This window comes from Branchiostoma floridae, chromosome 6 (assembly GCF_000003815.2).
Source record: "Branchiostoma floridae strain S238N-H82 chromosome 6, Bfl_VNyyK, whole genome shotgun sequence".
NCBI classification, from domain to species: domain Eukaryota; kingdom Metazoa; phylum Chordata; class Leptocardii; order Amphioxiformes; family Branchiostomatidae; genus Branchiostoma; species Branchiostoma floridae.
In genome coordinates, this window is record NC_049984.1 from 7,901,502 (window position 1) to 7,926,414 (window position 24,913).

At 40.5% G+C, this 24,913-nt stretch overlaps 1 protein-coding gene across 1 annotated transcript; it reads right to left on the minus strand.

Annotated features, from left to right (window-relative positions):
• Positions 1-158: 158 nt before the first annotated feature.
• On the minus strand, positions 159-24,866 carry LOC118417581 (kinesin-like protein KIF15). The gene is made up of 32 exons (XM_035823173.1): positions 24,645-24,866; positions 24,385-24,406; positions 23,915-24,092; positions 23,513-23,589; positions 22,908-22,945; positions 22,611-22,711; positions 22,032-22,211; positions 21,469-21,570; positions 20,926-21,033; positions 20,442-20,567; positions 20,140-20,198; positions 15,755-15,936; positions 15,280-15,371; positions 14,771-14,950; positions 14,292-14,478; positions 13,269-13,402; positions 12,699-12,878; positions 11,994-12,179; positions 7,915-8,022; positions 7,362-7,455; positions 6,636-6,766; positions 5,956-6,150; positions 5,235-5,483; positions 4,612-4,839; positions 4,020-4,166; positions 3,616-3,702; positions 3,151-3,312; positions 2,797-2,897; positions 2,414-2,501; positions 2,089-2,126; positions 1,788-1,859; positions 159-306 (listed from the first exon to the last, which is right to left on the minus strand). The coding sequence occupies exons 1-32, from the start codon at positions 24,658-24,660 to the stop codon at positions 159-161; spliced, it is 3,996 nt and encodes a 1,331-aa protein (XP_035679066.1). The 5' UTR covers positions 24,661-24,866.
• Positions 24,867-24,913: the final 47 nt, after the last annotated feature.

Genomic DNA, 24,913 nt, shown 5'->3' on the forward strand with positions numbered 1-24,913 from the left:
ATATGCTGATAATTCTACTATTCAAGCTGGAGACAGCTCTGGTGTGGATAATCCTGAAAATTTGACTTGTCTGGCAATGCAAAATGCTCTCGTACTGCCCCTATTGCCTGGTGCAAAGAAAGCTTTTGTCGCAAAGTTTTGAATAAAAAGGTTGAATATCAAAAGGAAAAATAATCTAAAAGAAAATCTTTACAAGTTGTAACTTGACCCACCTTGCTTATCCTGCTCTTTTCCTCCATAATTTCTTCCAGACTTGATCTCAGGGACTCCTTTTCTTCAAAATGTCTCTCCTCTAGGGACTGCAACCTACAGAACAGATTATACACAAATGGACAATTACAGATACCAGCTTGTCTTGTTAAATTGTCCCATACCAAATCCAGGGCTTTAGCCAGCGTCCGTTTTTCCGTCAATTGACGGAAATTTGCTGCCTGTGACGGAAAAAAAATTAAACCATTCCGTCAACCTTGACGGAAAAAAATCACGGAGAAAGATATGAAATCTCCAGAATTTAAATAAAGTACGGCTATACCACGCCCAAACAACCGAAAAACTGCCGCGAAAACCACGCCAAAAAACCCGCGGGCCGATTTTTCCCAGCGCACGGCAAGCGCCGGCGTTCCTTATTTGCATTAAAAGAATACACTGGGCGGGTAAATTGACGCGCCATGACCACCGACGCCAGAAGGTCTCAGTTGAAGTCTGTTATATGCGTTTTTGTTTACTTTTAATGTTAAACAACATGTGCTAACTGTAACATAACAATAAAATGAATTTACATAAAGAACGGGGCCGACTGGCCCGACTCCGACATACTGCTACGTGATATAAACAACGGCGCGGGAACGGGCCCAACTTGCGCTAGCTGTTACATGACAATAGAATAAAATAAACATCGAGCGTCTTACGAGCGCAACATATGGGCTAACTGTTACATGACAATAAAATAAAATAAACAACGGGCGTCTTGCGGAAACAACATGCGCTAAGTGTTACATGACAAAAGACTAAACTGGTCCAACGGGCGCTTGCACTAGCTTGGTAGTTGGTACGTTCCTACGAACTTTCACCCAGAAGATGACGTAGCACTTGTTGTTGCTGGCGGCCATTTTGTTGCTGGTGCCGATTCCATAATTTTGAGTGAAATTCAGTGAATGTTACGTCGACTAGTGTTGTCCTTTTATGTCGTAAGTACACAAGTAACTTTCAATTGACGATATAGGAAACCATTGTGTAGGTTATGAAGTAAAATATTACCTACCTTGACCTACGTTGACAAATTCGTAGCACGACTCGTGAAGTCCTTTCGCTGACGCTGCCTTCCGATGACCGAGAATATCAAAGACTACGAAGTATGCGAACTAGCTTTGCCATTACCCATTGAAGGAGACGGAGACTAATAAGTAAAGTTTCTTTTATTATAGGAATTCATCAGGTAGTACATCGTTTTTATTCAATAAACTTTAATCAGGTTTGCTTCAATTCTGTGCGTGTGTGTGTGTGTTATCATGTTGACGTTGTGAATGGTGACGTTACGGAAGGGCGTGATAATGATCGCACGAGGCAGATATTGTTTTGTTTAAATTTTGTAGTCAATGACGGAAAATAATAAACGATGACGGAAAAAAATAATTTTCGGAAGGATTTTTCCGTCAATGAAAATTGGGCTGACGGAAAAAAATTTCGAGCTGGCTAAAGCCCTGACCAAATCACATTATTTTATGGTTCATGAAAATTTTTGTACTGTATGTACGTGATGTACAATTTTCTTCACTGTCTCTACCAACCTGACAAGTTCTTCCGCCATCATTGCAGTGCTCTCATCCTGCTTGCTCTGTTGTTCCTTTAAATCATCAAGGCTGCAGGGAGGTAATTTCACATCATTAGCAATGAAAACAATACAAATGAGAAACTAGCTTCAGTTAAGGACATCCCCTTTCCGACTATCAGCAAGGGTGTGTCAGCCTGAAATACTCTAATATTATAAGCACAAAAATACCATTGAGATAAGACCATTGAGATACATGTATTTTAAGGCGATGAGTGCTTCAATAGCTAGAGTTGAAAGTAAAATAAACATTTACTCACTCTTGCTGCAGCTGCATTGTAAGCTGCACTGACTCTTCCTGTAATAAAAGTAAATGATACATCAGTAATCGCATTGTGCTATGGCCACTCAATATAGATAAATACAATCTAAGAAGAGCCATCTACCACTGAAATATCAACACAATAGCATGTCCAAAACATAAGATATCAAAACTGGACGTTCTGCTGCAGTGCAGGAGAAAATCACTAAGAGGCCCATTATCAAACTTAATGTGCGGTTTCCCAAACCCTAGGCTACCTATACACCAAATCTCATTAAGATCCATATTTTTTGGGGATTACAAGGTAGTTTGTGTGATCTTACTTTTGTCTTGGTGGCCTCTTCCAGTGCTGTTTTCTGACTAGCCATATTCCTCTTCAGGTTCTCCAACTCAAACTGGTACAGAGCATCCCTGAAGAAAAAAAGCAAAGTTGCAAAAATGCTTCACTACATTTGCTACTCCATTGTCCTATGCTCAAAACAATGGCAGTTTTTAGTTTATAGCTTCATGTTGAGGGGTGAAGATGCTCTGTGGTCAAGATTGAATGTTGTGCCCATGGGAGAGGCACATTTCCTTACTCCACACAGGTAAGATTGAGTAACTAGCTTCATTTAGGTACGTCCTCTGAGATGGTAAGTAAAGTCGGACACCTTTATCTGTAACAGTAGGGGTGTGAGTGGATTAAAAAAAAATGTGCCAAACCCACCTCTGCTCTGCTTCTTCCCTGTTGGCCTCCAGTTTATACTCCAGTCCCTGCAGTGTTGTAGACAGAACGTCCCTCTCTGCTTTCAGATTCTCTTTTTCAGTCTAGGCAAAGATGAAGAAACATTCAACAGCGTCACAAAAGCAAACAACAGAGTTTTCATTTCAAGCAGCAAAAGTAAAAGCACAATCCTCAGTAAAGTTTCTGCTCGATGTTTGGTCAACGTTTTTTCTGTTGCAATTGATATCTTTCCGACACAAAATTTGGAAACTATAGGCGGGATATCATCCTGATGAATGCTAACACAACCTTATACTACACATTCTATCAAAGTGCTCATATAGGTGCAAACTGTACCTTTAGGGCACTGATTTCCTCATTCTTCAGTTTACGAGCTATCTCGTACTGGTCGACTTGTGCCATGACTGTGGCGTTGTCGGTGCGTAACTTGTCCAGTTCTTCATTCTGTCTGTCCATGAGAGCCTTCAGCTCCGTCCTCTCAGGCGACTCTGGAGATATCTTAGGATGCAAAAAAGAAACAAGCAACAACATCAGGAAAGCAAACAACAGAATGTTCATTTCAAGCAGCAAAGGCAACAGCAAAGTCCTCTGTAAGGTTTTTGTTGGATGTTTTGTCAATGTTGCATAAAAATTTTGTCTGAGGCAATGTGAGATATTTCAACACAACATTTGGAAACTTAAGGCCTTATACATGCTAACATGTACAAACAACATCAATGCTAATGCAAAATGCATCTGATTTAAGTATAAGACATTCTACAGATATGAAGAACAGCACTAGGAAATGAAAAATAGACAAACCTCAATGATGGCCTGCTGTTCCACTTCACGGAGCTTCTCTTCAAACTGTCTCTTTGTGTCTCTGAGCTCATTTTCTTTGTCAATCAGCTGGAGAAAAAAATACAGAAACAAGTTAAGAAAGTTGTTAATAGATAAGAAAAAGTCAAAGTTGTTATTATCAAAATAAAAGTGTTTGATTATGTGATAAACCAAGACATACGCAGAGATGTTTGATGGCCTTTGACTTTGACTCAACATTAGAGTAGAACAGGCTAGTGTACCAATATTTTTTCAGTCCTATCAACCTGATAAAGATTAGGCCTACGAAAAAAAAGATTTACTCCTTTGTTCAGTTTAATATATTCCCTACCTCATTTTTTCCAGGCCATAATCGGAAATGCAACATCAACTTTCCCAGGCCTTACCACATTCTGTATCTCGAGCATCTTTCTTGTGGCCTCTTCTGCCTGGCTCTGAGATGCCGCCAGCTGCTGGTTCTGCTTGTCCAGTTCTTCTGTCAGCTGGGAATACTGCTCTGTGGTGTAAGACAGGTCCTCACGCAGCATGCTGATCTGTGGGACGGATGCATCATCATGTAAGAAGACGGGTTTAGAAAATGGTGAATTTAAATAACAAGTACATAACCCAAACCTATGCCAACAAATGCTATCTGCAACCAAGAAATGAAGACCACAGCATTCCCAACACAACAGATACAAAACCTGACTGTTCTGCTGCAGTACCAAGGAAAGCCACCAGGAGGCCCAAGATTTGTATCTTCCCACATACCAAATAGCATTACGATCCATCCAGAGGTTTTTAACTTTTGATCTGACCACAAACACAACAAAAACAATACCTCAATTTTTCATGAAGGTAATTAGAAAATATTAAATGGATCTAGTGCAACAGTTCAGGGGGATATCATCCTATTAACACAATCTTATAAAAAGGTTGATAAAAAGTCTTTTAAAAAATGATACTTATGGCACTGTCAAAGTGCTATCCCTTTCCCACCTCACACTCCTGCGAACTCTTCTCCCTCTCCACCTTCAGCTGGAGATCGGCCGTTTCCTCCTGCAGTGTTGTGATAGTCTGCAGCTGTTCCTCCCGGACTGACTCCGCCGTCTGGATGGCCTGCCGACTCTCGGCCAGCTCGGACTCCACAGTGGCCAGCTGGCAGTTCTTGTCGTGCATCTGCTGCCGCAGGTCCTGTACTGTGGACATCAGGCTGGCAAGGGCTTCCTGGGGAGGGGGGCACACAACGGGCCAAGGTGAGGAACAATGTTTGAAACTAAAAATTTGAGGCCATATGTGCAATGGGTTGTTATCCGCTATGTCTGGGGCACAGTATTGTAAGGTGGAGCCCATCTCTCTCCTTCCAAGACCTTTTAACTCCCTAAACAAAGTCAGGAATCCATTTTTATAGCTGAGTGGAGTGAAGAAAGATGAGCAAAGAGCCTTTTCAAAGGACAAAAAGTTTAGCCATCTATGCCCATAATGGAACCTGTGACCTCTCAACATCGTGTCTGCTAGCTTTGGCCATTTGATGCCATTTAAAAATACTGGCATGGTTACATCGAACTTCAGATGGTTTCCATACAATGCAGACAACACCTTCACATGACCTTGAACATTACCTTATCTTCAGCCTGTCGCTTCTGAAGAGTTTGTACGCTCCCCTTGGCCTGCTCCAGTTCTCTCCTGACGTCACTAAGCTCCGACACCTTCTCCTGGTACTGAGTGACCAGCCCCTCGTGTTGAGCCTTCAGCGTGGCCAGGTCCTGGTTCACTCTGGTCAGCTCCTCCTGTTCGGTCATTTCTTCCACCAGCCGGGCCTGCAGGGTCTTGTTCTCAGCTTTCTGGTCCTCTAGCTGTTCTGTGAGGGACTGAAATAAAGGAGCAAAGTTGTGAAGACCAAAAATTCTAAAGCCCCAAATACCTCTGCCTGAGGCATTGTGAAACATGCTCTAATATAAGTGACTGTGTGGGTTTAGCCCTAAATCATTCTGTCTCTCAGTCATCCTAGTTCTCAACTACAACCACTGGACCCAAGCCAGACAACACTTCCCATTCTCCATGTATCCTATTACACTACTTACACCTAACATGCTGCCACTCTGCAACATTTTCATGACTGCAGACACACACCAAAACAAGCAAACACACCAACTGATAATCATACCTCTGTTATCATGAAAATAAAGGCTTACTTCAAATAAGTTCAATTCCTACAACAGGATAAAAAACTGAGATCCACTTCCAGACGTTTCGAGTGACATCCATCACTCTTTTCACCGTCGCTAGAATGAACTGACAGAACAATTCAATACAAGTACAGCTAACAAGAAAAGGGCTTACTTGCTTGTCCTGTTCCAGTTGGGTGCTGAGGCTTCTCTGCTGTTGCAGCAGCGCCCCCTCTTCCTTCTGCTGATGCTTGAGGAACTGCAGCTCCTGCTGCAGACTGTCCAGCATGTCCTGCAGCTGCATCTTCTCCTCCTCCACATGGTCCATGTCCTGCCGAGTTGTCGACAACTCCCCGCTCAGACCCACAATCTGGAAGTTATGAACAAGTATGTTGATCAGGGTTAGAAATCCAGGTACTGTAATTGACTTTGTCTTCTCTGTATCAAACTTTCACGGTCTGAAAAAATTTAACTTGTTCTCGGAACTAAATGTTCACGGTTGCAGCAGGTGCATGTAAAAAAGACTTGTACTATTTGTTGTCGGTAATGATAAGTTCACGTAACAGTCCTCACCGTGAAAACCATGAAGATAACAGTACATTGACAAAATCAGGAATTACAGTAATAAGAAACGCCAAAAAGCAGTTACTCAAGCAACTGGATAGCTTTTGGAAATGGTCAGATGTTTCAGATAGCCATCCGGCACATTTCTTCTATACAACAACCTAAACCTGATTTGACACTTTTTAACTCGGGACAGGTTTCTTGCTTTTCTTTTTCAATTTAACAGTCTAACATAAATCTGAAGTTGTGACACTGCATAAGATTCCCTTACTATCTTTAAATGAAGATTACCTTGGCTTCAAATTCTGCCAGCTTGGAGAGGTGTTTGGACTGCAGTTCCTCCATTTTCTGCTTGTTGTCACTCAGCTCACGGTCAGCAGAAGACAGCACAAGGCGGAGGTCCGACACCTCACCGTTTAGCACTAGAGCAAGAAGTGGAGGGAAACACATCTGAATCTAATGCCTTAAAACAAGGGAACATAGTACCAGTACAGCACCACGAATATCATTTAAGTCCCGGTCTAAAATACTAGAACATCAATGTAATACCAGTGCTGCACCTAAATAGGCTGACACTCAAGTATATAACGTGTCAACTTACTCTGTTACTAAAACCATATCATTCCTATCATGAAGATGAAAATTTAGCATTAGAAAAAGATGAAAGCATATATGGTTGTTGAAATCAGTATCTCTTATTTGAGATCCTGTCTAAAGCATGAATTCTCTGCATAAAATAGCTGAAGTCTGAATAAATGTGCTGGTAACTGTTTGTTCATGCTCCTACCATCAACGAACACCACAGGTTACTTTATCATATTGTCTAAGTACAGGTACAGATAAAAACCTTAACCTATAGTAAACCTATAACCTAAACCTATAACCTAAACCACTGGTACATGTACCTGTATGCTGATGTTACGTTTAGGTACACCTCTCTAGTGTACATTGTTTGCAAGACAATGCCCCCTTGATGTTTCTAAAACCATACCCTCTTGTTGTTTCAGTGACACCTACCTGTGTTACTGTCTGTTAGTTCCTTGAGCTGCTCTTGGAGTTTTGCTTCTTTAGTGGTCAGTTCCGACAGTTTTGCCTCCTTAGTTGACACAAGCTGAAGGAGAAGATTTCTTTCATTTACCATGTCCCAGGGAAGAACAAGAAGAAGACTATGCCCCATCAGAACAAATATGCACATCAAAATTCTTAAGTATGGAAACAAAGTAATAGATCAATCCTGACTGTCCATCACAATAATCAGATCAACCAATGACAGCAAGGCAATTAGTATCTCCACCAATGAGACAGTGGCAGCATGCCTGTCAGATATTTTCAATTTTTACTATTATTTTTATTTTGCATTTCTTTTGGGCTATGGGATTCGTCTATTGCGTGTTACAAACTCCTTTTGAGTCATCTCAAGAAATATGATGGACAACATGTATGAAAGCTTCTCACCAGCAGCAAACTAGTCGTGAGTAACAGTTTAATTTCTTACATTCCTATATCTTATTTCATGTTAGGTTTGTTGACCTCAGATTAGCTGAAGTAAGCGCTGTAATTTCATACAGACCTGGTTCAACTGCTCCACCTGGTGTTCGTACTTGGCACTGCTTTGCTTCAGTTTCAGCAATTCTGTCTCCCGTGCCTCCAGATCGCGAGTCAGGCTGTTGTTGACATCCTGATAAAAAACAACAACACATACTTATTAGGAAGTTTCCACTGACGATCCTAGATACAAGAAATTAAAGAAAAAAAACAATTTCACTCAAGAATATGGAGGTTGTCTCTCTCTCCAGGCCGGTGTCACCAGGGTCCCGCTTTCTAGGATATCCTCAAGGGTTTTCTTCAAAACAAAAACAATGCATGCCCTGTACAATTCCTGGAATTCTTACAATAGGTATTCCAACCAAAATTTCAAAAACATAATACAATGTTAGTTTTTACTGTTTCTGAAAGAGCTAATAAAGAGAAGCAAAATGCTTTTTAAATGAAGCAAATATCTTAAGCGGTTGCTGAGATATGGCTCCTTGAAGTTTCCAAAATCTGCCCTTTGGAATGGCCGGCCGCGCGATAAATTACGAAAATTAACAAAATAGCTTTTTTAAGGGGTGATAAAAAGGTAAGTGAAGGCTGAAAAGCGTATTTTATCTTATTTACTTGTAATATGCACTACATAGAAATATTCTACAGGATTCCAGACATTAATATCTTTTTATTATGTTTTTACACAGGGTCAAAGTATGCATTTTGCAACAAATTACTCAGGTGGCAGCGTGACCTTTGACCCCTGGGGAAGGAAAATTCCTCCAAAGTTTACACACTTGTATCTCTTGACAGGAATGACCATGTCTTCCAATATTTCACATAAAACAGCACCCAGTGGTGTTCTTTCACACAATAACAGTCATGTTATCTGTACTTCATAAGAAAATGAGTAAATTTGGGTATATATACATACATTTTTGGTTGTGTTCTATGGTATTTTGCTGGTGAGTATACTATACGGTGCACTGTACTAGACCGAGTACCATACTTAATATACTTTTACAATGTACAGCATTATGTTATTTCCTATTACCAAAGAATGTCACATCCACAGAATGTCAACAATGGTAACTTCTTTAATAAGAAGGTCAACTTGGTCAAGGTCAAAGGTAAGATTGCATGAACATCTCGCATTATTTGATGAGGCACAATGTTACACTGCATCATTGGCATAAGTTCACACTTGCACAATACAGTCAAACCTGTATTAGGGGCCACCTCTACAGAGGGGCCACCTGTCCATTATAAGTGGCCACTTTTTGTCGGTCCCTTGGGTATTTTATCTACAAGTTGCCACCTCTATACAGAGGCCACCTGTCTATAGTGGCCAAATTTGTCCAGTCCCTTGAGTGGCCGCTATAGACAGGTTTGACTGTACATGACAGATGTTAGTACTATAAGAAGAGATAAAATAATGATAAATAGACAATGTAAACACTGAATTTATCATGACAAGGTAAACATTTTTCAAGGTCACAGGCTATTTTCTGTAAATGTAACGTTACATAGATTTTTTGTATGTACTTCCCGATAATTCTTATAATCAGTAATTATCACCTGTATCATGCAAAGTACACAAAGTTTTGCACAGTCACAAAAAAAGGCCTACTTATCATTTCCTGTGGCACTAACTGTTCTGTGCTTTCTTAACAAACTTAACACTTTCATTCAGTTAAACTGGCTGCACAACTAGTTAACTTGTCAACTTTACATTTGTCCTACACCATCCTATACATGTGTATCTCGCTCTACTTATTGGTACTACAACCTACATTCTTCAAGTTTTTTCTCTGCTGGTCTTTTATCAGCCTCATCCCGGATTAGATAGAATATTCCTCCTAATAAACAATTAAACTTTTAGTTTTACTATTGTGTCTACCATGGTGATGAATGATGATGGTCATCTATCTGCGGCGAAGACGTCCTACCCAAGTACCCGACACCATCACTACGGTGATTTGTAGTTATACAGTTCTTTTTTATGACGTTATAAAGTGGTTATAAAGAAAGAATCAGACTGACACATGCATGTAACTGAATTCTATATAATACATCAAGAAGATTTGAAGTTAAAATAGATTAAGATTAGATAAATTCCCAAAACCGGATGGAAGAAGGTAAGTCAGTGAGTGTCATTGCTTCTACGTACTACACCATCTTCTACGACTGAACCTGGGTACCAAGTCTTGGAGGTCGCCATTACCAAACTGTAGAGACAAGAATATAATATTGCAGGTAAGTACTGCAGATTTATGATCTTTACTTAACTATCCAGACGTGCAAAGTCAAACAAAATGCCACATGGCACAAAGAGCACTTGAGCAATCTGGTTGTAACAAGCTTACTTCACAATGAAAATGCCATAAGTATCTTTTTTAATTGGGCATAGCTTCCCCGGCTGACCCTAACAGGTGGCCACACAAGTGAAAAAATACACTTGGTATTTTGGACTCGGAACGAGGTAAGAAATGATTTGACAAATAATAACAATGACATTGAAAATGCCATTGATTTCTTATTTTGAAAAAAAAATTGGGCACAGGTTCCCCGGCTGACCCCTAACCGGGGGCCACGGTTGCCTCAAGTTCAACAAGTAAAAAAATACACCATGGTATTTTGGACTTGGAACAAGGCAAGAAATGATTCACACAAATAATAACGAGGGTATTAAAAATGCCATTAATTATTTGTTTTGAAAAAATTGGGCATAGGTTCCCCGGATGACCCCTAACCGGGGGCCACGGTTGCCTCAAGTTCAACAAGTAAAAAAATACACTGTGGTATTTTGGACTTGGAACAAGGCAAGAAATGATTCACACAAATAATATGGAGGATATTGAAAATGCCATTAATTATTTATTTTGAAAAATTTGGGCATAGGTTCCCCGGCTGACCCCTAACCGGGGGCCACGGTTGCCTCAAGTTCAACAAGTAAAAAAAATACACCATGGTATTTTGAACTTGGAACAAGGCAAGAAAATTTATGATTCACAAGGCCAATAACAAGAAAGAAATAAATAAAATGATTAATAAATCTAAACCTGCAATGTTTTACATTGTCTCATGACTTAAAAACATGAATAAAGACATGATTTTGCATTGCTGGCATTGTCTATAGACAGAACAAAAAAATAAAAAAATGGTCAAAACAAACAAAAAAAAGAAAACATTTTCTTCCTTTAGGACACAAAAGCCCCCCATCCCAAAACAAACCTACAATCTACAGACACTAAAAATGCATCAAAGTATTTTACCTGGAAATTCCTGCTCCATAGCGTCGAAAAGGATCTGTTTGTGCCGCTTCAGTCACATAACTTCTATTTGTAATAGGCGCGCGGCCGAAGTTCGGCGCGTCAGGATCGCGTGGCCGGCCAAACACGGCGCGCTCGGGCCGACCTCGCCAGGAAAACAAGCTCCGCGATCCGCCGGCGTGCATGCAATAGACATGCCGATTACATCAAAACGTAGCCTATTTTTTTGTCGTCATTTGGACAGGGGTGACAACCGGCAAAAATAACATTTTTGCGGAGATTTTTACAATTAAAGATCGATCAATCGCTTCAAGTGGAATTTTTACCGGCAAAAAATAAAAGTTTACAACTGTCACCGGTATCATTTTAAAGCCCTTAATCTGCTCTTTGCAATGATACTACTTTCATTCTGCTGCTGTCTAACACAGCGATGCGCAAGCGCTCCAAACACAAGGTTAGAGGTCGCGTGCAGGCGGAAGTGTTGGGCCCGTCCCGCGCAACGCCGGGCGTTCCGCTCACGGCGCGCCGTTTTCACCGGCAAATTTCTGGCGTCTTGAACATTTTACAAACTAAACAAACATATCACAAGAAAGAGAAACTTATATGCTTTATTTTCATGGGTAACTTTGCCTCTAGGAACGGATAGTTTTTGTGCCGCGGGTGTGGGAAGATGGTAAGAAATTTACCGATCGCCGTGCGGTGGAACGTTTTCGCGGTAGCGTTGGAATACCTACTTACAAACAAAAACAATGCATGCCCTGTACAATTCCTGGAATTCTTACAAACTGTACAGAATACTATAATATTAGGCTTGCTTCCTGACGTCATTGCAAAAAAACTGGGAGCTTCTGACCTGCAGTTGCTTGATCTCATCATGCAAGGCCTCGGCACACTGCTGGATCATTTCCGGGGGAGGCAGCTCATCATCAATGTCCTCGCCTTTCTCATCACCTGTCTCCCCCTCCAGGTCAAATGGTATAGGCTGTTGGACCACCCTGGTCCTCAGGTGGTACAGGGCCTTCTTACTGGGAGTCAGATTCTGAGGGGTGGACAGGATAATCAGATTGGCAGTCAACTTTAACATGACCTGAAGCATTACTCAGATGTTCAATTTCATTAAAAAATCTGTCTAGCATTCCAAAGAAAGTGTAAGACAGGGAAGTCTGAGACCCCTAAGGAGTTGCACATATACAAAACTGCATATAGAAGCAAAAATGATAACGCTCAGCACACAGTAGTAGCCATTTGGCTATCAATATTCTGTTGGTTGTAGCAGGGAGATGGTCATAAGCTAGCTACCACAGAAATTTTGCAATTATAAAATCCCTACAAGTGACCTAACCAAAGGCACAAAAACATCCATGACCAAAGTGTCAACGATATCTGGAAATCAGTAATAACTCTTTCCACAATATCTGTCAATCGGAACATGGAACATGATTATAAAACAAAGCAATATGACCTTGAAACCTTTACTGACCTTGATGGTTTCCATGTAGATGTCATAAGACAATGGAACATAAAACAAAAGCAATGTGACCTTGAAACCCTTACTGACCTTGATGGTTTCCATGTGGATGTCGTTCATGGTTGTCCTGTTGATCCTGTTGCGGACCTGACAGGCCTCCAGAACCTTCTCCAGCTCCTGAGTGGATGTCTTGTACGAGGCCAGCTCAGACTCAAGCTCCAGCTTCTGTTTTTCCCAGGAGGCCTCCATCTGCTGAAGGTTCTCCTTAGTCTGCAAAAAACAATTCCTTCAGTTATCCTGATTGGCCCTTGCAGTTCCAGCTAGGGGCCCCAAATTTACACTGCTTCTTTTCAACAGTTACACCAAAAGCTACCTGCTTTAAAAAAAATCAAAACCCTAGCACGTCTAAGACAAAAGATACAGAAAACTAAGAAAGTTTTGCTCCAGTACAGAGAAAGAATATGATAATGTATATTAGTATTTCATTGTATCACGCAACATTTCATTGCAATAGTTTGTTGTGCTCACTATGGTTGCAACACACTGCAAACATGTCCTCTGCATACTGCACTGTGCCAACAGTAAAACCAAAACACATTGAACGAATTCTGTCTCCAAACTTCAAACTATCTACAATAAGTATTAATGGAAGACCCTTACCATGTCCAACTCCTCCTGAAGTTTTTGCACCTTTGTCTTCAGTTTCTCCACTGTTGCCACGGCAACAGTCTCAGCGGCAAGAGGCGTGCCTGCAGCACTCAGGCTGGTTCTACGGTCCACCGTTGGAGCACCTCCTGAAAAACAAGATTCCAGCACTCATGTACTTTACTACCTTCCAGAGTATTACTTTAGAATGGACTAGTTTAGAATGGACTGAGACAAAAAATACACAGTGTGGCATATCTGAAATGGCAAACATGATAAAACTAGCAACCCTTCTTTACGGTATAAACTCCTTCAACACCTCATCAAGTACAACTTTTTTACTACAACCCTATACAAAATTATGCAAGTTTGATACAACTGGCTGTCATATTGTGAAAAGCTCTAAGTAGGTACTCCTAACGGCTTGACATTACCTCTATGCGTGTGAAGCCATGTGCCATCCTGGCAGTCAACACCACCACCACTGGACCTGTGCAAACCCTACTTCCACTTCTTCAAGTATACTATTATACCACTTTTGCCTTACATGCTGCAACTCTACAGTCTCTACACAACTTTGGACTTACATCAACACAAAGAAACACATCAACAATAACTCCATTTTCAGAAGGGTAACAAGTAACAGTAGCTACAAACATGCCCTGGTGTGCAATGGTGCAAATCAACCGGGTGGAGGCCTGGCAAACCTCTGTCTCATATCAGCTATACAGTGATTTACATCATTTACCCAGACTTCAGGAAGAGCAGTGATGTATCAACCAAACAAAGCAGTTAAGTTAAAGTTAAAGTTGCCCGTACATCAGTAACAGATGCGTAGGGGTGGCGCCCATCTCCATTTCTGTAGCCCTTGGGCCACACATGTGCAAGCCATTACAGCAAGGGGCTGGCCCGCTGGTAGTGATGTGTGTTTAACTTCCATACTCTTCCTCATTAGTGCTGAGTGCTAAGCAGAGAAAGCAGCATGTACCATTTTTAAAGCAGCACATTCTTTTAAATCATCATTCTTTTAAAACTAACCATCTTCCTTTGCCATGAGTTCCTTGAAGCTGTTCTCCAGCTCCATGACCTGCTGTGCGCTGTAGGCCTTATTACTTAGGTACTCAGGAGTGCGCATCTCCTTCAGTTTCTTCCTCAGGCCGTGGTTCTCCATAGCGAGGCGTGTGACCTCTGGGTGATGCGACACCTGATCTTTCAGAAGCTCAATCTGAAAAGGCAAACATTAATATATTTTTTTAAATTACCGTTCTTAGTGGCAAATGTTGACACGTACATGTGGACATTGGCAAACCAAATTCATGTGTGTTTTTGGCACACTATTGACAGATCAGCTGAAGAGGTTCGGTGGGTGTCACCAACTGGGGTTTGCTCAATTTTCCCCATCAAACTCTGCTTGGAGAGTAAAACTTGGCACAGAAATGTGTGCCCAGTGCTTTAGACTGGCAAAAGGATCCCTTTGAAGACAAACATACATGTGTAGTAGAGAAAAACTTGCCCACCTCCTGACGAAGATCCACAATGATCTGGTCCTTTTCCGTGTCTCCCAGAGTTCCTGCACCACTCTTCTCCAGCCGGCTGATGTGACTTTCTCGCAGCTTGATGATCATTTTACTGGACTGCACAAACTTCTCCTTCTTCTTACACAGGTCTTCAAGTTGATGGATCTTGTCTTCCTTTGCCTGTAAAACACATTCATTTGCAGTCTCATTGAAAACAAGCTGTTTTGTGTTTCAATCCTACAGCACTTTTTCCTCACATCAAAGCTAACTTCATAACCATAAAAATTATAACCGCTGGTGGTCTACAATATGTGATATAAAAACTAGAAGTTTAGAGTACTTGGGAAAACTGCGAGCTGGCCAAAAGTTTTTGTCACAAACCATAAAAATAATCCATTCAGCTGTTCCTCAGTTTTCATAGTGACCAATAGACAAATGATGCCTAAATTATAAGAACACACTATGTTGTATGCATGTTTCAAACAATGATAAAGACTAAATTCTGTTACCTTCTGTTCTTCTTCTGCCTGGTTTCTGAGGAACATTGCATCGCAGAACCATTTCTTGTACTTGCTGTCCACAGCACCGCTATTCCCCTCTGCTACAGAAGAAGACGATAAAATTAAGAAATTCATACTACAGACAGCAGTAGAGTTGTTACAATGAAACAGCTTTCAACTACAATGTTGTTGTTTCTCTGTCAATATAGGGAAGTCTTATGGTTAGAGTTGTTGACTTAACTTAAGAGCCTTAAAATTCTGGGTTTGAATCCCTTTTTAGCTTTGGTTAGGGACGTTCTCTTGGGTGCAACATGAAGTCAGAGGCCCTGTGTTTGAAGAGAGCCAAACTTTCAACATGTTACGGATCCAACCGACTGCACTTATTGGAAAGGGGTCCAACCCGGCACAAATGAATCTTACTTTACAAAACTGGTGCGTTCTATCTGAAGGTAATTATGCAAAATAAACAAGAACATCATCTTACCTGCAATCCCAGCTTGTGGAACACCACCTGCTTTGTAGTCTGCCAGTTCTTCCTTCAGTTTCTTGATCTCAGCTTGTAGCTGTGATACGTTACCGTGGAGATCTTCATTGACAACAGCCTTATTCTTGATCATCTTTGCTCGTCGAGCAAAGTTCAGGGTTGACAAGGTTTCTCCAAAACACCTGAAAACACATTTATCAAAACTTACCACAGAACTAACTGTATTGTGAATATGAGGTGACTGATGCTAAGTACTGAAGTCAAATCTTAGAATAGAGACTTACAATAAAGTGCCCAAAATATCAAAACTTGTGGCACTGCAATTTATTTTTTTCTCTAATAGTTTACAATTGTCACATTGGATGATTTAACCTTTTGTTCACCCCACTCAATGTTTGGGAGCCTTATTTTGGACACAAGTTATAAGAAGTAAACTTTCTGTGGAGGGATCCATACAGTGATAACGGTAGTATACCTATGACTATCTTAAGAGTGTTCTTTTTTAAATGTTAACTCTCTAGTGATTCTGCAACAATGTACATTACAGCCATGCAAAACATGAACCTATGAGGACACAACCCTTGCCTTCATGTGAGCTTAAGGCTTATGATATATGTAGCTATAACTACAGTAGAAATCTTAATTAGTGGCTGGGAGCCCCTGACCAGTAATTATATCAAGTACATTGTAGCTCCCTTAATTCTATCCTGCCACAAAAACTATTTGCTCCACAATATCTTCTCTCTGTATGGCTCAAAATCATCGTCATCATTATCATTAAGGCCCATAACGGTGGCGTAACAATGTCTGCTCTTTTGTGCTGAGTAATCAATCCAAAAAAACATAGCCTGAGGCAAAAACTGGGAAAGGTCACAACAATGGCATGGGTCAGAGTGCAATCCTGACGCAAAAGTCACATAGATCTAGATTTGTTGATCAGAGCTGATTGTTTTAGCCAGGATATATAAGATTTGGCTATTGGGCAGTTAGATAGATATCTTACTCTAGTACAGGTTAAATGGTATTTGTTTGTGGAATTTTACTGGCCAGGGGCAATCCAGTATCAAACTGGGTAAACATGCTGCTGATAACGGCAACCACCTTAAAGTTTGTTTATCGAGAAGTTCTGTTTATTTGGAAGTCCTGTTTGTCAAACAGTTGCCCATACCACATGACTGGTATGAACCTTGTTCTATTTATTCCTAAGCCATTATCTAAGTGATTGCAACCTGACACTAGGTGACGCGTAACACAATAGGTCTTATTTGCATACAGTGACGCAGCCATTGTTCACAGCTATTGACTGGAAAGTATAGGTGAGTCCCGTCATTTCCCAAAGCAAGTAACAACTTGTTGGTGCTTAAGCGTGACTCAAGGGTTTTCAAGAGTTATAAGGTGAGTAAGCGTTCACAGATGTAGCATGGTCTAGGTATAGGAATCTACAATGTATTGTGCATGAAGGAAATGGGAAAATGTTCAAGCAGGTACAGTATGTGCTCTTGTTGTGACTTATACAAGACATACCTGTATAACATAACTGCCAACTTTTCTGCATACAAATAGATTTATTCTCAATCCATTTACCTGTGTACTAGTAATACTAACAGACTAAATCTGTAAAGATTTAGATGTACATTACTACAAATTTAATCCCCTGTAGCAACTGCTGATTAGCACTATCACCGTTGTGATATATTAGCCTGTCATTAACATAGAACCCAAATTGAATGTTGCTTGTATCTAATTTGTACTTGCTATCCATGCACTGCCAAACCATATTCTTTCATGACAAATGTAAAAAAATTAAGATTGAAATAAATTTCAAATGAAGCCAATGTTAATTATCAAATAGCATTCATATCTAGCAGTTCATATATTATACATGCCAAGCTGCAAAATAATGTTTATTGAAACTGAGTGCTGTTAAAGCTGATGACAATCCAGCCCCTGGGGCTGTCAACAAGCTTTTAATCCATCGAAACGAGTCTACTATCAGTACTACACGCATGGACGAATCAGTAGTAGGAAGGAAGGAAACTGACTAATTATACTGCAAACATTTTAACATTCTCTTCCTCTTCTGTTTTTGTGGATTACAGGAGGAAAAACTCCATGAATTAAAAGAAAACGAGATCAAATATCATCAAGAAGACAAGTTGACTGCTTAAATAACAAGCAACAATGGCTCTTCAACCAAATCCAGTGTACCAGGCAGAACATGTTTTGCGTAAAGTTGCCATCCCAAAAGCAGAAAAAAGCAACAAGAAAAAGGCAGGAGACTCTAGCAGCGAGGATGTTGTACGAGAACTGAACGAGGCTTTGATGCAAACGTCTATCACTGAGCACGGAAAACATCCCTTCAGATACGGCATTGCTTCTGTCAACTTCAAGGGAGACACAAAGGGTGCTGGGAACGCAAATTTGCGTAAACTTCTTCTCAGTCAGCTTCAGGGTCAGATGCACGTATCTATAGTTTTCGTGCAAGAGTGTCCGTGGGCAGATGCCACAACACAGCTTCAACTCGGCGACAAGTTTTGCTACACAGGAGTTGCCAATGAAGCAGGGATCCTCTGGAATAGTGAACTGTTTGAAGTGGAACGCTTAGACTCATACAGACTGATTGGAGACAAGTATCCAAATCTAATCCAACACCGAGGACGAACATGCATCTGCAAGTTCACACTTAAACCTGAGCCTGAATGCCATACAGCAGGTAACAACATCGCATTGGAGAGGACAGCACACGTATCCGACTTTATAGCCATCTCCTGGCATGGACCGCACAAGTGCATTGATGCAGAAAAACAGATGATATTTCATGACCTCCTCAACTTTGTCAAGACCCTTACAGAAGGCAGGAACGGCCAGGCAGCATGCATTATCGGCGGGGACTTTAATTTCAGTATTGACAAGGCACACAAGAATATAGACAGTTTCCACGGGTTAACCGTTGCTACTTCTTATGGATCAGAAACAATTGACTACTTCATATTTACCTCTGACTCAATCAATGTTCTGCATGCTCAGCAGTTATCTTTGAACTATGATACTGGAAGTGTGTACACAACGCAGGATAGAGACAGGGCCAGAGCAGAGGCTTGTAAAACTGCATCCAACAAGATCATTGACCACAGCCCAATCTTTGCCGTGTTAGACCTCGGAAGCCCATCGCCATTTGCCTCTCCACGCAAGAGCAAAGTTGGCCAAAACTCAAGAAAGTGACTTTAAACAAGATCAGTAAAATCTGAAAGTTGCAGACTGTCCTCCAAAACCATCAAATCACTTATTTGCCAGTTTGACATGCTGCAAGTAGGCTTACACATTTTGTAACAATTGAGAGGATAGAAATGTGAATGACTGTGAAGATGGCAAGTACATGTACAAAGCAAATTATTTATTGCAGTCTACTGATGTGTTGAGAAACATTGAATATTGACACAAGAATATTGACACAAGAATATTGACAGTTTTCATGGCTTAACCATTGCTGCTTCCTTTGGATCAGAAACAATTGACTACTTCATATTTACCTATGACTCGATCAATGTTCTGCATGCTGAGCAGTTATCTTTGAGCTATGATACAAGAAGTGTGTACACAACACAGGATAGAGACAGGGCCCGAGCAGAGGCCTGTAAAACTGCATCCAACGAGATTATTGACCACAGCCCAATCTTTGCCATGTTAGACCTCGGAAGCCCATTGCCATTTGCCTCTCCACGCAAGAGAATACCGGGCAAAATTCAAGAATAGCGACTTCCTACAAGGGATCAGTAAAATTTGAAAGTTGTAGGACTGTCCTCTAAAATCTCAAATAACTTATTTGACTAAAGTGATGCAAGTCTGCTAACACAACATGATGATGATAGAGACTACAAAAATTTAATGCAAATGACTGTTAAGATGGCAGGTACATAGCAAGTTACTTATTACAGTCTGGAGATGTGTTCCAAGACACAATGTCTTGGAATGCCTAGAATGTATTTATAGCACAGAGTAACTGTCATAATCTCAGTGGTCAGCAGTGGCCAGTCGGGCAGTGGACACTCCTTGGCCAGCTTTGATACTATCTTATGCCACTGGTAAACGTGCCTGGAGACTTAACAGTCACAGATCTACATACCATCATAGGAAAATGCTTCTAGGATATCTCAGCAAGTATCATAGATTACCGCTCTTTACATATGTGTAACTTGCAGTATAAATAATATAGATACATAAAACCAACATCTATCTATTATGTAACATCATTAAAATCAACAACTTGTTCTTCGGGTCAAGGTCTATGCTCCAAGATAGAAACTGACATTTGGTCGTAACTTTTTGAATATACTGTTTAAAAAATTCTTAGTCTAGTAAAAACATAATCCTGCTTATCTACTTACTTGGAGCCGGGATGAACATTGGCAATAATGTACGTCTTTGCATTGCCTCCAAGGGAATCCTGTAAGCAAAAACAAGCCATGTTAAAGGGCTATACAGTTCTGTCATTACTCTCTAAGCAGCTTTGTCGTATCATACCAAATATCATAAAGATGCATCCACAAATTCTTGAGTTTTGCTGTCTACAAAAACACACACATAAACGGCATTGAAAACATAACCTTCGTGGTGAAAGTATCAAGTAAAACTAAATGAGGGATGTGTCAATAAAGTACAGTAGGTTACAAGGCAGAACACGACCTACCCTGAGAAGAAAGGAGAGTTTGGAGTCCCTGTATGGCACATGGCGAGTCTTCCCGTGGGCAATGTCCACTAAGGCCATGATGACGTTTCCCAGAGCACTGAGAGACTTGTTGATACTACCAGCTTCCTGTAAGTAAATAAAAAATTCCACATAAAAAATCAAAGAAAACAAAACTGAAATACTTTCAAAATCAAAACTCTCTCAGTCTCATAACATCTTCACAGGCATGCAGCACAGCATGGTATCACCTGACTGTTTACAATGAATGACAAGTCAAACCTCTAACTGTAAGACTTAGTGATATTTAGCTATCTAGTGAGGATGCGCCTACAGTGCTTAGTGGCAAAGAGTTCCACTCTACAATAGCCCCAGGAAAACGAAAATTTTAGAAGACATCAATCCTGGGTTGATTATTTGGGCACTTGAGGACTTGAATTTTTTTATTCTGTGCTGGTTCATACGTTTTGGAGTCTTTTCCACAAACCTTGAGTCGTACTCCAGCCGTGTGTGTGTCCTTCTGCCTCTCACTACCCGCCAGATCCACCAGGTTCAGCTGGGAGCACCGGATGTTCATCACACCTCCCTTCTTCTCCTGAAATTAAAAAAAAAACAAAGATTTCATACTTACATCAAATATATCGAGTCTATGTGAATTTGTTGTTTTAATTATTTTATAATTGTGAATTTCTCACTAATTCTGCATTTTCCTGCCTTTTCTTCATGCAACTCTGGCCAAGCCAACGGTTGAACCTTCCTATCCTAGAGGAACAACTTTGGACCGGGCCAGGCCACTTTTCCCATCTTGCCACTCCGTGTTAACACCATCTTCTGCTTCTCATTCCATCACTCCTCTACAATAGTGAAATAACTGCAAACATTACAAACCAAACAAACACAGACATATTTACGGAAGTAAAAACATAGGGAGCTTTATGGCCAGAGGCTTTGAGAATGACGGTCAAAACTACTTTGATCCAATGTTGGGAATTATGCAAGTGCTTTTCTAATGGGTAGACAGTAACAATACCTTGGATTCAATGGTCAGAGTGAAGACAGCATGGCTCCTAGAGGACTCCCTGTTCATCGATGTGGAAGCAACCCTGCGGTTCACCCACCCTGCAGAAAGGACCTGCAACAACAAACACTGTTGTAGCTTCTCACAGCAAAAATAATCCTGACACCCGAGTCATACAAACTTAATTATACCAATGACATCCACTTCGGCATGGATGCTAAATTGCCAAAGACTTCAAAAGCGTAAAATTCACTAGCTTTTTTAGATATTTACTTTCACAGTAAAGGAGGTCTCTGTGGTATTCGTGGGTTAATCAATAATACAGCTCCAAATTCATGGTAAAATGATTATGCAAAGGAGAGGCACCATCACAAAATATTTCAAAATTTACAGCAAGCATCCCATAGGTTGTTATCTTTCTTGGTATGGTGGGAAGCACTGTATCAAAACTGACAAAGAAACCATCTACGTGAAGTTGAACTTGCAGCTAAGTTTTCTTCCTTTACTGTTATCAGTACATTTGACACCTTTAAAACTTTCTCCCTTCTTATATTTAGTGCCTTGTATCTATATACCTGGTGGGCCTCAATTGCACTGGTGACGTTCTGTTCAATCAGTCCGTCGACAAACACCCCCTTCTTGATGTTCTCGCGCAGGTGCAGTCCTGTGGAAGCCGTGTCCAGCAGGTCAAAGATCTGCTCGTTGTAGATCTCCAGGAATGAACACCTGGTAACAAACTCTACAGCATCACCGCGCTAAAAAAAAAACAGGAAATGAAGTCAAATCCTTTCATTAAAGAACATGGCCACTTAGACAATAGAGCACGACAATAGAACATGACAATCCATCCATAGCTTCTTTATGATGATGATGATGGCTGTTTCTTCGTATCCGAAGATCAATGGTAGGCAGACAGGTTGATAAAGACGACCAGTCTGCCTGGCCTGCACGTGACTTTTTAAGGTGAAGGAGGGGTGTGCACTTCCTTCTCCACCCTCTCGTCTACTGGCGCACTAAGTCCTACAGGGACAGAACTGTTTGCCACGTAGCTTCTTTAGATATACTGCTAAACCACATACATACATACATACACCATAAATAAAAGCATACAAATGCCTGCGCAAGTTATAAAATAGCACGGAACAAGATTTTACCTTTTCTTGCTCCCTGCTAATCAAGTTGAACAGGTATTCAAAACTGCGGGGGATGACACCACGTAACTCATGACGAAAATCGTCACCATCATCGAGGGGTCCTAGAAATGACAGGAAAAGAAGCAAATCTTTCATCAGCATTCGTGATTAACAGATTTATCTGATTGACAAGTCACAAGCCATGGATAACAAATCTAAAGTTCTTTTCAAACAGTTATTTCATTGACTGTCTGCCACATTGCTCAGGCAATACTAAGTCAGTATGTATGTATGTATGAAAAGTAAAAGCTGACGTACCCAACATGGTAAAAGTCTTCCCTGATCCAGTCTGTCCACTGAAGAAAACAGGAAGGAAGGTGTGACAAGGTAAAATATCTTAATGACAATGATAATGACAATAAGCTTACACATATGTATAAAGACAATCAAGAGTCTTGGAATCTATGACATGAAACCAGCGTGCAAAATACCCACTTGCACATTGCAACCACTTTTTGCTTTGTGCAACTTACTTCTAAACTCAGGTTGCACAGGGTGCAACTTAGATTTTGAGCCTCTGAACTTGATTTTGTTCTCAATTTACTTGGAAGAAATAAATGGACTGAGTCAGCTCTTTTTCATATCAGCCAAAATTGTATGTATTGTACCTTATTTTCAGAAGTTAGTGAATTGTAGGTGGTGCAACTTGAAATTCAGTTGTGCAACCTAGTTTTTGCCCCAGGTTGCACACTGTGCAACTTGGCTCAGAAAAGTATTTTGTACACTGCATTAAACCTAGACATTTTTGCATTTGATATATGGAAAGATGAATCAGAATTATTGTACAGCGACAGCCATGAGCATCAAAATCTTAGCATTTTGGTCTGAGAAGGAAGCATGAACATCAGGAAAACTCTTCTTACTATGCAAATATTGTTCCATTGTAGCCACCAACACAGCTCTCAATTATTTTCTTCCCCACTGCACCAAAGACAGCTTCCTGGTTAGAAATAAAACAAATATGTGTCAGACATCAGTAAGACTGGCAAAATAACTTTTACAGGCCTATTTCCAAAATTCTACAGGTAAGATCATCTTCTGATGGGTGTGTTTGTGTGCATGTGCGTGTACTTGAATTTTTCTTTAACATTAGACAACACCTACTTGATTATATGTATGACATGCATCCATTCTTGTCTGTTCAAAAAAGTTTTCAACCAAACTGTGAATCATATAAAGGAGTTGCAAAATAAGTAAATATCTGCAATGAAGTGAAAAAAATGTCAGAAAGTTAGGATTAGTGAGTCTATAGATTAGTCCCTGACCTGGGTTGTATTGATGTCAGCCACATGGTCAAAAGTGTATCTTCTGGGGTCTGGTTTACAGTCCATGACAATGACGTTGGGAGCCTGCACAGCGAGACACATGCTCTGTTCGTAACTGTTGTCTGGCTCATCTGGAGGCCGCACACGCACGTACACCTTGATAGAGTCTTCTTCAGTACTGTGTGGTTCGTGAAATCACAAACATAAGTGCACGAAATGTCAAAATTATTTTATCCCATCTTCTAGGCAGGGCTCAAAATACCCACTACATTCTGAAAAAAATGAGGGTCTGCATGGGGGGATCCTGTCAACGTTTAACATCTGGCAACTCTTAGTGGTAGAAGTAACGTTAGTTGTACATTTAACATTATGAGATGTTGCTTTAAATTACATATCTAAGAGTGAACATTTATTTTGAAGTTTATATCATTTTAAATGAGAAAAATTATGTGATATGGAACATGCCATACCTTGTCACTCCTGCCTTGCCATCTGTGGAGGAAAAACAAGACACATTTTTACGGGACTGTACAGTATAGTTTAAATCTTTGCAAACTAAAGTGTATTTATAATCTGCTGGTGTGATGAACAGAGAAGTTACCCACTGCAATGTGGCTTCCAAGACTAGCTTTCTAAAACACTAGTAAATGTCAACTCAAGTGAAATATCCGCCATAATTTTTTCCACAAATTTTTGAACGAGCCGAGACGTGTTTTTCTATCTTCCTTACCTGTTGTCGGCGCCATAATTCGCCTCTATATACCCTCTACGGCACACACACACTTTCACAAAGCCTTGGTTGAACTGTTGTCCAGCCAAAATGTAAAACAACAGAATTAAAGGACGTTAGAGACAACTGAAAAAGTAAATTTGCTTCTTCTAAAAACTTGAACAATGGCGGGTCGTCTAAGTGACTTGGTCATGTGATGAAATTCATGACTATGATTGGTCAGATTGAAATTTGAAATCTTATCACGTGATAAGTTTAACCTCTGACAC